The sequence below is a fragment of the Mugil cephalus genome, chromosome 4 (assembly GCF_022458985.1).
Source record: "Mugil cephalus isolate CIBA_MC_2020 chromosome 4, CIBA_Mcephalus_1.1, whole genome shotgun sequence".
Taxonomy (NCBI): Eukaryota; Metazoa; Chordata; class Actinopteri; order Mugiliformes; family Mugilidae; genus Mugil; species Mugil cephalus.
Window position 1 is genome coordinate 10846784 of NC_061773.1, and position 12250 is coordinate 10859033.

Consider the following 12250-nt stretch of genomic DNA (forward strand, 5'->3'; position numbering starts at 1 on the left):
GTTACATGAGGTCTTTGATTGGCAGTGTGAGTAGCTTTTAGATCGTAGTGTATAGTGTAATGACCACACAGCCAGGCTGCAGGAATTTGTTCCCAGGACGTGATTGCATGGCCAGGTACCAACACCAAACGTGAGTGCACAATTTAACACACATTGCACATTTCCTGTAATGAAAGCGGAATGGTTATGGTTCAGAGAAAACATGTGCACCAGCTGAACATTTGGATAATGAAAAATAAGTTTACAGCTATACATTTTGACACTTTTCATCAGTCACAATTCATCAGTAAATTATAGATGCATGCGTAGTGCATGAAACTACATGTGTACAACTTAAAATGGTTTAATTCCCTCATTTATATTTTCATCCTCACTGTATTTCAGGAATAGACTAATCAAGCAGCACTTGGAAGCAACCTCTCTGCCACTGAGTGAAGCCACCGGGTCCTGCATCTCTTTTTAATCGGAGTAACGTGTTTACATGCACTTAAATTCTCCTTTTATAGTCCGATTAAGGCAATAATTAGTTTTTTTCACGTGCATGTAAACGCACTGTCTGATGAAGATTCCTCCAGCTTTTCCAGCAGATCACATGGGGTCACTAAGTCGACTGCATGCTCTTGCTGAAACTGAACACACCAACTCTTGCAATACTTTTAATAAGCACAAAAAAAGCGAGACTGTATGGGGAAAATTTTGAAAACCAACTTCTTTTGCGGATGAACAAGAAGCTATTTCACAAGAGGTTTTTAAAAACCGGTGCGGTTTGTTTTTTGGGGAGGGAACGGGCTCCCTCTACAGGGAAGACAAGGAACTGCAGTAACAAATAATCTTTATTTTCCACCCAAAGCAAAAAGTAAAACAATCCAGAAAAATTGCAGGTTTACAATTTTTACAATTTCAAGTAAGAAGATTTTCAGGTAGGAATGTTGACGGCACAGGTTTGGGCATATAAATAGCAAAATAAATACTCAAATAAATAACATTTACATTCACATGCACATAACACACACTAACAGATAAACATGACAATGGCTGCAGGAGTTAAGCACTCCTGACAGAGACCATCTTAAAGCCTGTGACAGTGACATTAATGTTCGTGAGGGACAGGCTTGCCTGCAGCATCTTATTGCCCAACATGCTGGGGGTGAACGTGATTTGCTGCACCACGGTTCCTCCTGGATGCAGTGGAAGCATCCTGCAGGAAAACACAGAGAAGATATGATGCAAAGGTTTGCACACACAAAAAAATGCAAAAGGTACTCTAACTTGTTACCCCAGATAACGTCAACATAACACAGCCTTAAATAGCCGCACTTGTAATTAATTATTGGCTGAGATCGGCATGCAGCCGTTGAACATAGCATTCATTGTTACTGCTATGCTACAGTATCTTCAAACAGTAAACACAAACATAAGAAGAACAATACAAGCATACAACAGGAACAAGGCTGCATTCCTTAAACAAAGACATTGTGACACTCCTCTGTTTGCCCCATTTATCCAGAGCCATACATGATCTTTATAAATGGTGTCCGTGACCAAGATAATCCTACCTGAAGTAAGCTTTGCTGTGCATGAGACTGGCCCCGGCCACTGCCAGGACTCCACTCACTGGGTGAGAAAATGGGTTGGTGAAGGTCACTGTGGCTGTCTGCTCTTTGTTTGGCATGACCGAGCCTTCATCTGCAATCTGCAATGAAGGAGAAACATTTAAGTGAATCAAGAACATTACCTTATTATTACATATGCAACGTTCCTTCCAAACTTGAGTCGTTATAAAGTACCTGTATGTTCAGTTGTGGGGCGGCAATGTTGAATTCTTCTGAGGCCAAGACCCGGTCCTGACTGGTTGGATCCACCGCGACGACCGCAAGGTTGATCAGGTCATCACCCACCACATCCTCATACTGGCCTGGGAGGATCTGCTCATGCAGCACCTTGACTGTAAAGAGACAGGGACAAGGAAATGAGTGTCACATATTTAAAATACTGCAACGGCAACAGCCCATTAGAATGTGTAGATCTGAATTTGTAGATGAGAAAAGGGAATTTACCTTCCCTGGGTGCCAGCTCAATGACACCATGTTTTTCCCAGAAGGTGTCTGAGGGGCCGTGGTTGTATTCTTTGGCCTGGGCGTTGAGATGCACCTTTACCATCTTGGCTACACTTTGCTTGTTGACGAGTTTAACAAAGAAGCTGACGGGCTCTCCGGCTATGGGAGATTTATCCAGGGCCAGGAATACCAACACTCCTTTGGGCTTGCCTGGTGAATAAAACAGAAATAAATAAATAAATAAAAAAAGACAGGCTGTGAGAGGACGTGTGTTTAAACTGAACAACTTTGATTAATAGATTTAAAATAATTACTTACCTCTGCTGAAGGCTGAGTCATCTGAAATTGTGGAGGTTCTTGATGTAATTGTCGAAGTCGGGCCTGTTTTGTGAGGACAAGAAGTAAAACTGTGAGCAAAATACATACTGTCAACCTGGAATTAACAGCACTTCTCAAGAAAATAATTTTAACCATGTTGTGTTTCGGGATTTACTTTTTACGTGTTTGTAGTCTCCTGTGATGTTCTGCAATCTGGGTAAGCCAATGGCTTTGGTGCAGATGAGTGCTCCGACCCTCTCTGTGTCTTTGCTGACGCTGACCACCTCACTCTGAGCCCGGCTCAGGATGATAGTGTGGATGTCGGCGTTCACCTCAGCATAGACGAATGGGATGTCATAAAACAGGTCGATTCGCCGATTCCTGATGGCTTTGACCGGAGCTGGGCCGCAGCAGAACACTCCTAGGATGATGGAAGAGAGGATGGTTATGTAAACGTTTGCAGATGACTAAGAAATATTCACGAAACATTTAAGCAATGTTTCCCACACACCTCCGCTCCTCTCTTGGGGAGTCGGGTCCAGAACTTGCCAGCCATCCATCCCGGTTCCCAGATCATTGCGAGACATCCAGCACTCCACCCAGACATGGAAATTCCTGTTGAGAAAGTTCCCAATAAGGCATCACTTGGCATGAAATATCTTTTTTTTACAATGCTAAAAATAAATAGCTCAGACTGCTTTAAAATGTAAATGCATCCACACTGACCATATGCTGTCTCTGCTGAGGTTCAGCTTCTGTCCCGTTTCGCTGTAGTACTCCTCGATCACCAGGTTTTCATTCGTGTCGTGAGCAGAGTTGAAGTTTGTGACGACACGGCAAGGAATGCCAAGAACCCTCATAACTGAAAGATCCAATCAGAACGTTTACACGCTACATACGGGCGCAAATATGTGAACACTGAGTCACGGAAAAAATGATCTCAACAAAAGTGAGAGGACATCAGTCACGATGACATATTTTAGAGGGTTTCTGCCAACGACTGATGGCAGTGCCAAAAGTCTAGTGATGCATGGCAGATGATTTGGAAGCGCTTAATTTCCAGGACTTTTAGCGCATCATGAAGTAATTACCTGTGCACATGACGGCAGCATACACCCAGCACTGCCCATACTTGACTGGGCTGAAACCGGATCGGGCCCACTGCTCCAAGATGTCCCCACTCCCAGTCCACATGGAGGGATTGATGCCTTGCTTGAAGTCACCTGACCAGTTTCCTTTCAGCACTCCGCGATCATCTTCACAGTTGATCTGAGGACAAAAAATATTAAATTCAATTGTCTATCTTTACACTTCGCTTCTCATGGACGAGCAAGTTTGGGCACATCGTTCAAGGATGTTTTTGGGTGACGCCACCTAGCAACTACTCTTAAATGATTGGCTGTATTGCAGCTATAATTACAGTATCCCTGCATTTAATGTGGTGAAGGTGTGCGTTCTGGTTTAACGATCTGTTGAACACGGTTACCCGGTTCAGGCCACAACTTGTTCCATCATAATGATGCCGCACTGTGCAGCCATCACACAAACGCTTGCGTGCCATTTTGTAGAATGGAAACAAAAATGGTTAATAACAGTGGGACTGTACACTGTCAATAAATGCTCCCAGACTCTGTTTACACTCACCATGGCAGAGACGACCCGACTGATGTAAACAGGATTGCTTCGGTTCATGTAGTCCATTCTTTTGTTCTTTTGGTGCTGAGGGCTGATTTGGAGCAGATTCAGGCATGCCTCCAGAACACTTGGCTCATACTGTACAGACAAAGGGACACATGTTTGTATATTGATAGATTTACGATCGTTAAAGCACATTCTGCAAGTGCAAGAATCGATTATTTCTAGTTATACACAGTGAATGGATGCAAGTGACGCTTGCCCAGAAATGTAATGGTGTCACCTTCGATGGATGACAATTACAAAGGCTGAGTCCGAGCATTGTCTGTGTATAACCCCATTTCGTTTTTTTCCTACTTGACATATAAATCCAGGTCAACAAACAGCACTTCCATACCTGATCAAAGGACCACGGTCTTGACACAACGTTCATACACGTCCCCATGAACAGCAAGCCAGAGTCACTCTGGACGTATTCTTGTCTCTGGTCCTCAAATGGAATATAAACGGCATCCTCTGCGAGAAATAAACGTGATATTTACCCTCTGTTCTGAAAATTTAAATTGCAGTTTTGTGTAAACAACATAAATAGTTCAATGTATCTTTTGTCTGTTCTTTTCTATTTTCTAAAGCTGGTGCTAGACACAGTCCATGACAAACCCTGATGTCTCAGGTACGGTTCACAAAGCGTCACATAGCATTTCATCACTGTAGCAATGATTGTAGTGACGCATGTAAATAATAAGTGACCAAAGTTAGTGAATGGCATGCACCGCACTGATTAAGCCAAACAAAACTCATCTACGTGCATTTCTGCTTCGATTAACTCACTGCTGCTGTTACATAGCCGCCAAAAAGAAAACAACTTCTGATTACTTCACATGACAACAGAAAAATCACACTCACCAGAACACCAGGGGTTACACAGCAGGGTGAACTTTCCAAGTGCACAGATCCTCTGGCTGTTCTGAGTGAACACAGACACTTGGAATGTATAGTTGCCCACTGAGGCAGAGGTGGGAGACGTGATGAAGAAGGAGGGTCTCCAGAGGTTGAAGTCCTCAGGGTCAATGAAGGCCTTCCACTGAGAGGACAATTCCCTCTTGGAAAATGTGACTGGGAGTACCACGTAGAGGTGGCCTGGGAGGAAAAGAAAAACCTTTTTGAATATTGATTCGGTCCGCTTGCAAACAAAAGTGTGCTCCCAAAGAGAAAATCATTCACAGATGAATCCAAATCTGGATTACCTATCATGACTTTGATCCTCAGGGAGTCGGTCTGGGGGTTGAAGGGTCGGCCCGCCAGCTGCAAAGTGACCCTGAAAGGGGTTCCTCTCCGCACCACCAGTACCCTGGAGCTGCTGAAGCCCGTTGTCCGGTGCCTCTGCAGGTTCTCGGGTAGTTCCAGGTTGACATTTTGTATTTTCAGCTCTGTAAGCAGAGAGAAGATCATTCATTTACAGCAATTCAATTTAAAGCAATAACACAAATTGAGTGAATAAGAGTTTCTGGAGACAAAATCTCACCCATTTGATAGTGTGTCTCGTTTTTTCACTGCAATACCCTGAATGCCACCATGTACAGCTATTTAAGCCTTTGCCCCACCCTCTGAAAGCATGTTGTGGGTGGTGCAAAGAAAGTGAGCAGGTTTTCTTCAGTTGTTACCAAGCACCGCAAATCATGTGTATCGAAGGATAAATCAAAGGACAGCCCTCCGTGTAGGCTGTTATTTTGCACAGTTTCACATACAAAGAAGGCCTCGGGTTGTGCAATCGGCCTCGCCCACTTCTGAGAGTTTGAGATGCTTACGTTTATTTGCTGGGTGTGAGTTCTTGGAAAATGCTACAGGCTTTGAGACCCGGGGCAAGAACAGTATTATTGTTATCAGCCTCAGAGAGCAGAGAGCGAACAGTCCCATGATGGTATGAAACATGTTTTACTGGCTGTATATAAAATATAAAATATCACACACTGTCAAACACAATATTCTTTATTTGGTTTATATTTTGTTGTACAATCGGTTTAAGTGACACGTGAAACGTTTATGGATCCATTTTGTCATGACAAACAACCGGAAAAAGATCTCCTATGACTTATTTACAGTATCTGATAACATCATAATGTGGCCCCTGGCAAATTTACGAAACTTTCTTCAAGTATTGACGCATACGCTCTGCATGACATATCCCAGCCACTGACATGCAATCTGTAGATTTTATAGATGAGATTTAAAGATACACATCTACACACTCGTTTTTCTCTCTGACGTCCTCTATACATCATTTGATCCGGTGCATGCCACATGGTAAATGTTACGCTAAAACATATTCACTGTCCAAAACACAAGCGTGGGAGTTTGGTTTGAACTGACTACTGCTCCCGGCGATGTTTAGGCTCGCCTTCAAGAGAAACAGGTGTTATTGCGTAAACGTCGCTCTAATATAGGAGCACTCATCTGTGTATGATGATAGGCATGAACAATTCATTGGGAGGGATGCATTTCTGGAGAATGAATGCTGTCTCATAATGTGTTGTTATAATCTGTCTGGTTCTCATTGGCTGCATTTCTGACTGAGATATGGCCTCCGTAGAGGAGCCATAATCACACTACACAGCCCAACAATTAAGACATAACAATGTGAACAATTCTCAGAACAACGAACAATACATCTGTGCAGTAAGTCCATATGTGCAAACATGTGCGATGATTTCTCACAACAATGTGCAACACAAACAGGTGCAATAATTTCATGTGAAGTGCAATAACAGTTTGACTCATTATTGTGTGAGAATGGGATCTTTATGTCACGTTTCTGTTTTATATCTTGTACATATTTTTGTTCTATTTCTATTTTTTACATTTATCTTTTTTTTTTTCTTTTTTTTTATCGTAGTACTTCTACGGCACCTTAGCGCTACAAGTCACTGATCCTCAAGGTTTGATATTAGGTTAATTTATTTTTACTTTTTATTTAATTTGTAGATGTTTTCCATCTCAGGCTCTTGTTTTCATACTGACTATTAGTGTAAACCACTGTAAACCAGGCATCCTTCAGATCAGACCTGCAGACCAATGAGCCGCAGACTTTAATTAAAAAGATTTGTATCTCTAAAAACACTAAATGGTTTGAAACACTAAATGGTTTGAAACACATCAAGGGCAGTCACCTATCCTATCCATTCTTTAAATTGTGGCTTACAATATTTGGAAATAGTTTGTTCTTTGTTTACCACAGCATTTCATTGCTGCAGACATTGCCTCTCCAAGTTGGTGTATATGAGCACATATTAGCAGAAGCAACATCACTGGCATTTTCTATTCTACTCTATTCTATTAGAAATCTATGATAACAGACCCGAGTCTTCAAAAACATCTAAATATATTGAGTATATTGAACTAGGAAAGACCTGTTTCTGATACTATGCACCTAATCACTGAAACCTTGAATGTGAAAACCGCAGAGACAAAGAGAAAGTTCAACCAACATCTGTTTTGAGTAATATATGCTGGTGTATTAGGTGGGTGTGTATGCGTTTGTTGTCTAAAATGAGCTAATTCCCAAGGGTTTATATATAAATACGTGGTTTTGTATTTAGGCTGGTCTTGCAAATGACGGCTTAGTATCAATAGACCTTCCGGGATAAAGAAAAAAAAAACACATGCATGCTTTCTGTGACATGGGTGACTCTGGTACTCAAACACTGTATGTCAAGGCTTACTAGACAATGTGCTGAAAAATTGATTATTCAGCTGTCCAAGAAAAGAACAACAGGTGTGACTGAGACAGGATGCCACTCAACCCTTGTTTTTTTTTTTGTTGTTTTTTTGTTTAGCCATGATGATGGCACTCCTTCAGTCCCATATTGAAAAAACATGCAAAGTAAAATGAATTTTCACATACACATCAAGTATTTGTTCTTTTATTTCCTGCTGAGAGGAATGAATCGTCTTTGCGATTCATGTGCAATCCTTACGTAACCCACAAATTATGAGTTATTGTGCTTAATTAGTTGAGATCAAATTACGCTGGTCCACTCCACTCACTCAGTGCTACATTACTATTAACTAAACAACAGCTCCCATGTTCACATTTATTAAATATATATTAAAGAATGCAGGAAATTTTCTATTTATTTTTTTAAAACATTAGTTGATTACATCATCTGTATTACTGACATTTTAGTGTCTCGGTGTAGCTTCAGTTTAACAACAGATTGACAGCAATTCAGCCTGTTTTGCATCAAACATACCTCGTCTGTATTTAGTGACAAAATAAAGGAAATTAAAACCAAACAAATTGGACTCTCAAACTAAACATGATCGGGAGAGAAATGATATCAGTTCGATGTGCGCATATAAAGGTGTGTGCAAACGTCCCGCTTCAGTTGTCTAGCTGGAAACGTGGTGCAAGTTCACAGACAAACAAAATTATGAAACCGTGAAACAAAAGATCTCATGATAAATTTAAAAAGGCAACAATAATTTATACTCGGAGTACTGATTATAAAAGTTACAAGGCAACAATTATGAATTACAGATAGCTTATGAATACAGATTAAAAAAAAAGACTCATCTCTGAGACGCAGTCCTTGGTTTATTATAAATAAGGAAGTCTGAGATGTCGTGCCACACATTGCTGTCGTGATAAAGGTAGTTCATCGAGGACTGTAGCGAGGGCTGAAGAGTGTGCGGGTGATACTCAAACAGCCACAGGACGATGCCCCAAACCAGCGTGGCAAAGAGCGGGAAGGGGTCCTGTTTGGGCTTCGGGATGAATCCTTTCTCTACGGCCAGTCGAGACAACGCAAACAGGATCCTGGACAGCAAATACATGTTGATCTGGAGTGAAAAGCAAAAATTGGGTCATTTACTTGAGCAACAGTCAAAACAAACAACAGGTCATTATGACATAGGAACGTGGCCTGAGCCAACCTGAGACCAAACACTGTAGCCTGTAGCTCGTCATACCTGGCTATTGATGTTGTTGTTGTCTCCAAACACCAACCATCCTCCAACACAGGCCGCCAGAAACGAGTGAGACTGTAAACTCTTTCCTTGGATCTTTTCCTGCAAGGCTTGCATTCCTTTGTAAGTGAACACAAAGCACGCCAGGTTTCTGGAGTGGGTATATGTGGCCTTCAAAATGGCTTTGAGTTTGTCCTTCAAGCTACAAGAGGGGAAAAAAAAATAAGATAAGAGTTTTCACTCTTTAGAGGCATGTGTGATTGCGGAGATTACAGCCCGCATTCTTACCTGCCACTTCTAAACAGAAATGTCATTACCAGGGCGTGCGGGGCTCTGATCTTTGCCCCATACCTGAGGAATGAACACAGTCTGGTGTCAGTGCTTCCTGGAGAAACAGCTGGCAAAGAAAACACAGCTAAAAACCAACAGTTAATTTATTAAAAATCCATTGCTGCAAATGCGATGCACTTCATTAAGGTGGCTCTGGGCCAGGCAAGAATTCAATTCACCCCAATTCAACAGTATTAAAGCGAACAGCAGCTAAAGCCAGAAACTAGTGCAACACTCCAGCAGAATAGCCTGTTAGCTTCTTTAGCTGTGTGGTATTGATCTAAAACTAGCGAAGCAGCTAAGCTAACTGGCTACTTTAGTGAATGTGTTCACTCACACGGCGCCGTTCCTGAAGCCTTTCAAAACTGCTAACGCTGCTTTATACTTCTCCTGCTGTAGAAGAGTATTGACAGTATACAGGAGGGTGTTCACCAGGTCTGGAGCTGCCATGACTTTCAGCGCAACCGGTAGGACCCAAATACAGGTCGGACACGCAATACAAAATGTGGTGTCACATTGAATATCCGCCGAGGTGCTACGGCCGCAACGGGTTCCTACCTTGTACTTTATAAATATTTGTAATATGTAATTCAACTGAAAATCTACCTGAAGTAAATCTGATAGTACAACGTAACTGCAGTAGCATTAGCTGTGTTACCACATACCAGACTTTAATATAGACATGACCGCATTAGTCACCACAGCTGCTCATTATTTCGCAACGGGCCTCATTCAGTAATATGTGCGCAGAAATGTTTGTTCTCACCACCGTGCGTAAAACAGAACCGCATCAGCGTACTATCACGCCTCTATTTCTCTATATAAGGACATCCGTTTAGTACAGCGTGAAGGGAGCAGTGTCAACGGAGAAGCTGAGAGAGCGTGAAAAATGGAAAATTTTCACCTCAGCAGAAACTGAGATTATTGTGTCAGAGGTGGAGGCCAGAAAAGTACACTCTCTGTGATGTGTCCACGGAATAGAACACATTGTAGCATTTACAGAATAAATGATTAACACTTAAGATATATTATTTTAAAGAGCTACTCACCAACAACTACAATGTTACATTTCAATATGAACATTTTCATATGGTCTACTCTATTGTAAAATTAATCAACTATAACTGATTGTTATTATTGACGATGTTAATTGTGATAATAAATTATGAGGATGACACGGCATTCACGTTTGGTCCATACATTAGTAAATTCAATTATTGTCACGATTAAAGCATTTTTCCCCGATGAATTAAGTTTAATATAGTATGTGTTTATTTAAAAGGGTGTGTGTTAACATTTCCAAGGAAATTTCTTTCATCAATTGTGCGTACGCATGGTCTGAGGGAGTTCTAAGTTTGTTTGCGGAGTAGGAAAAAAATTAGGTAAGAAGAAATTGATGAATCCCAGATTTGCGTATGGTTCATGCACAGATTCTTGCGTACGCACGGTTCGTAAATGAGGCCCAGTGTGAGAGCGGATGCCTCATAGGAAGACGTTTTGCGACATATACAGTCAAGCCCGAAATTATTCATACCCCAGGCAAGTTTTAACTTAAAGATACTTGTATTCAACCAGCAAGTTTTTTCCTGAGTGGAAATGACACAGGCATCTTCCAAAAGACAATAAGGCGATGTACAAAAGGCGTCATTGTGCTCATTCTTTTGCTCATTCATTTTTAGCGATGAGCTCCAACTCGCTCAGGTTGGAGGGTCTCCTTGCCATCACCCTGATCTTTAGCTCCCTCCATAGATTCTCAGTTGGATTCAAGTCAGGACTCTGGCTGGGCCACTGCAAAACATTGTTTTTGTCCGCTAACTATTTCTTTCTTCACTTTTGCTGTGTGCTTTGGGTCGTTGTTGTGCTGAAATATCCACTTGTGTCCGAGGCCAAGTTGTCAAGTCAAGACTGCTTGATGTTGTTATTGAGAATCTTGATGTACTGCTGTTTTGATTAGGTTCCCTGGTCCATTGGCTGAAAAATACATCCCCAAAGCATTAGGTTCCCACCACCATGTTCTTAAGGTTGAGGGTTTCTCCTTTTTTACACCAAATGTAGGATACATCTTTGTGGCCAAACAGTTCAATTTTTGTTTCATCTGACCGTAACAATGGAAGACCAGAAGTCTTCTCCTTCGTCCAGATGAGCATTTGCAAAGGCCAAGCGGGCTTTTGTGTGCCTTTTCTTGATTTGTCTAGTCTGTACTTGGTCTGTACTGGTGTAACCCAGCTGTGTGCAGTGTCCAATGGACTGTCTGCCTTGAGATGTTGCCACCAGCAGAGCCCAGACTCACCAGGATGAACTTACTGGTGATCCTCGGATACTTTTTCACCTCTCTTACTATCCTTCTGGCCAGCACAGGTGGCACTTCTGGCTTCTGACTGTGTCCTCTGAGATTTTCCACAGTGCGGAACGTCTCATATCTTTTAATAATACTTTGCAGGGTAGCTACTGGAACTTAAAAACTAGATATGGCCTTACAGCCCTTTCCTGACTTGTGAGCAGCCACAATTCACAGCCGCAGGGCCTCACTGAGCTCCTTTGTCTTAGCCATGGCTATCCACAAACCAACTGCAGGGATCTGCCGTTTTTTTCACTGTTTGAGTTGATTAAACAGTTGTTCCCAACGAATCAGGGTAATTAGGATGCTTTGGAAGAGCTTGGAATAATTGGAATCGTATAGAACGTCTCATAGGTTGTGACAGTTTGCAAAGGGTATGAATAATTTTGGACATGCCACTTTTTGTTCAAATGTAAATAAAAGCTGAGAAATATTTTTTCCACAATGACACCTCTTGTACTTCGCCTTCTTATCTTCTGGGAGATACCAGTGTCGTAATTACAGATCAAGTCTCATTTAGAGGAGCCAGCTTAAGGTTGTACATGTGCAGTATTCTATAAAATCAAGGCAAATCACATTATATATACACACTACCAGTCAGAAGTTT

The 12250-nt window shown here is 41.7% G+C and overlaps 2 protein-coding genes across 2 annotated transcripts; both read right to left on the reverse strand.

Moving 5' to 3' along the window:
* Nucleotides 1–815: 815 nt before the first annotated feature.
* Nucleotides 816–5620, reverse strand: tgm5l (transglutaminase 5, like). The gene is made up of 14 exons (XM_047581994.1): nucleotides 5536–5620; nucleotides 5258–5440; nucleotides 4917–5150; nucleotides 4408–4526; nucleotides 4020–4148; nucleotides 3467–3644; nucleotides 3102–3237; nucleotides 2887–2990; nucleotides 2551–2796; nucleotides 2376–2438; nucleotides 2058–2267; nucleotides 1788–1945; nucleotides 1557–1693; nucleotides 816–1198 (listed from the first exon to the last, which is right to left on the reverse strand). The coding sequence occupies exons 1-14, from the start codon at nucleotides 5537–5539 to the stop codon at nucleotides 1045–1047; spliced, it is 2055 nt and encodes a 684-aa protein (XP_047437950.1). The 5' UTR covers nucleotides 5540–5620; the 3' UTR covers nucleotides 816–1044.
* Nucleotides 5621–7914: 2294 nt separating this feature from the next.
* pxmp4 (peroxisomal membrane protein 4) lies at nucleotides 7915–9998 on the reverse strand. The gene is made up of 4 exons (XM_047581796.1): nucleotides 9643–9998; nucleotides 9264–9326; nucleotides 8979–9177; nucleotides 7915–8849 (listed from the first exon to the last, which is right to left on the reverse strand). Exons 1-4 carry the CDS (start codon nucleotides 9753–9755, stop codon nucleotides 8580–8582), a joined length of 645 nt encoding a protein of 214 aa, XP_047437752.1. The 5' UTR covers nucleotides 9756–9998; the 3' UTR covers nucleotides 7915–8579.
* Nucleotides 9999–12250: the final 2252 nt, after the last annotated feature.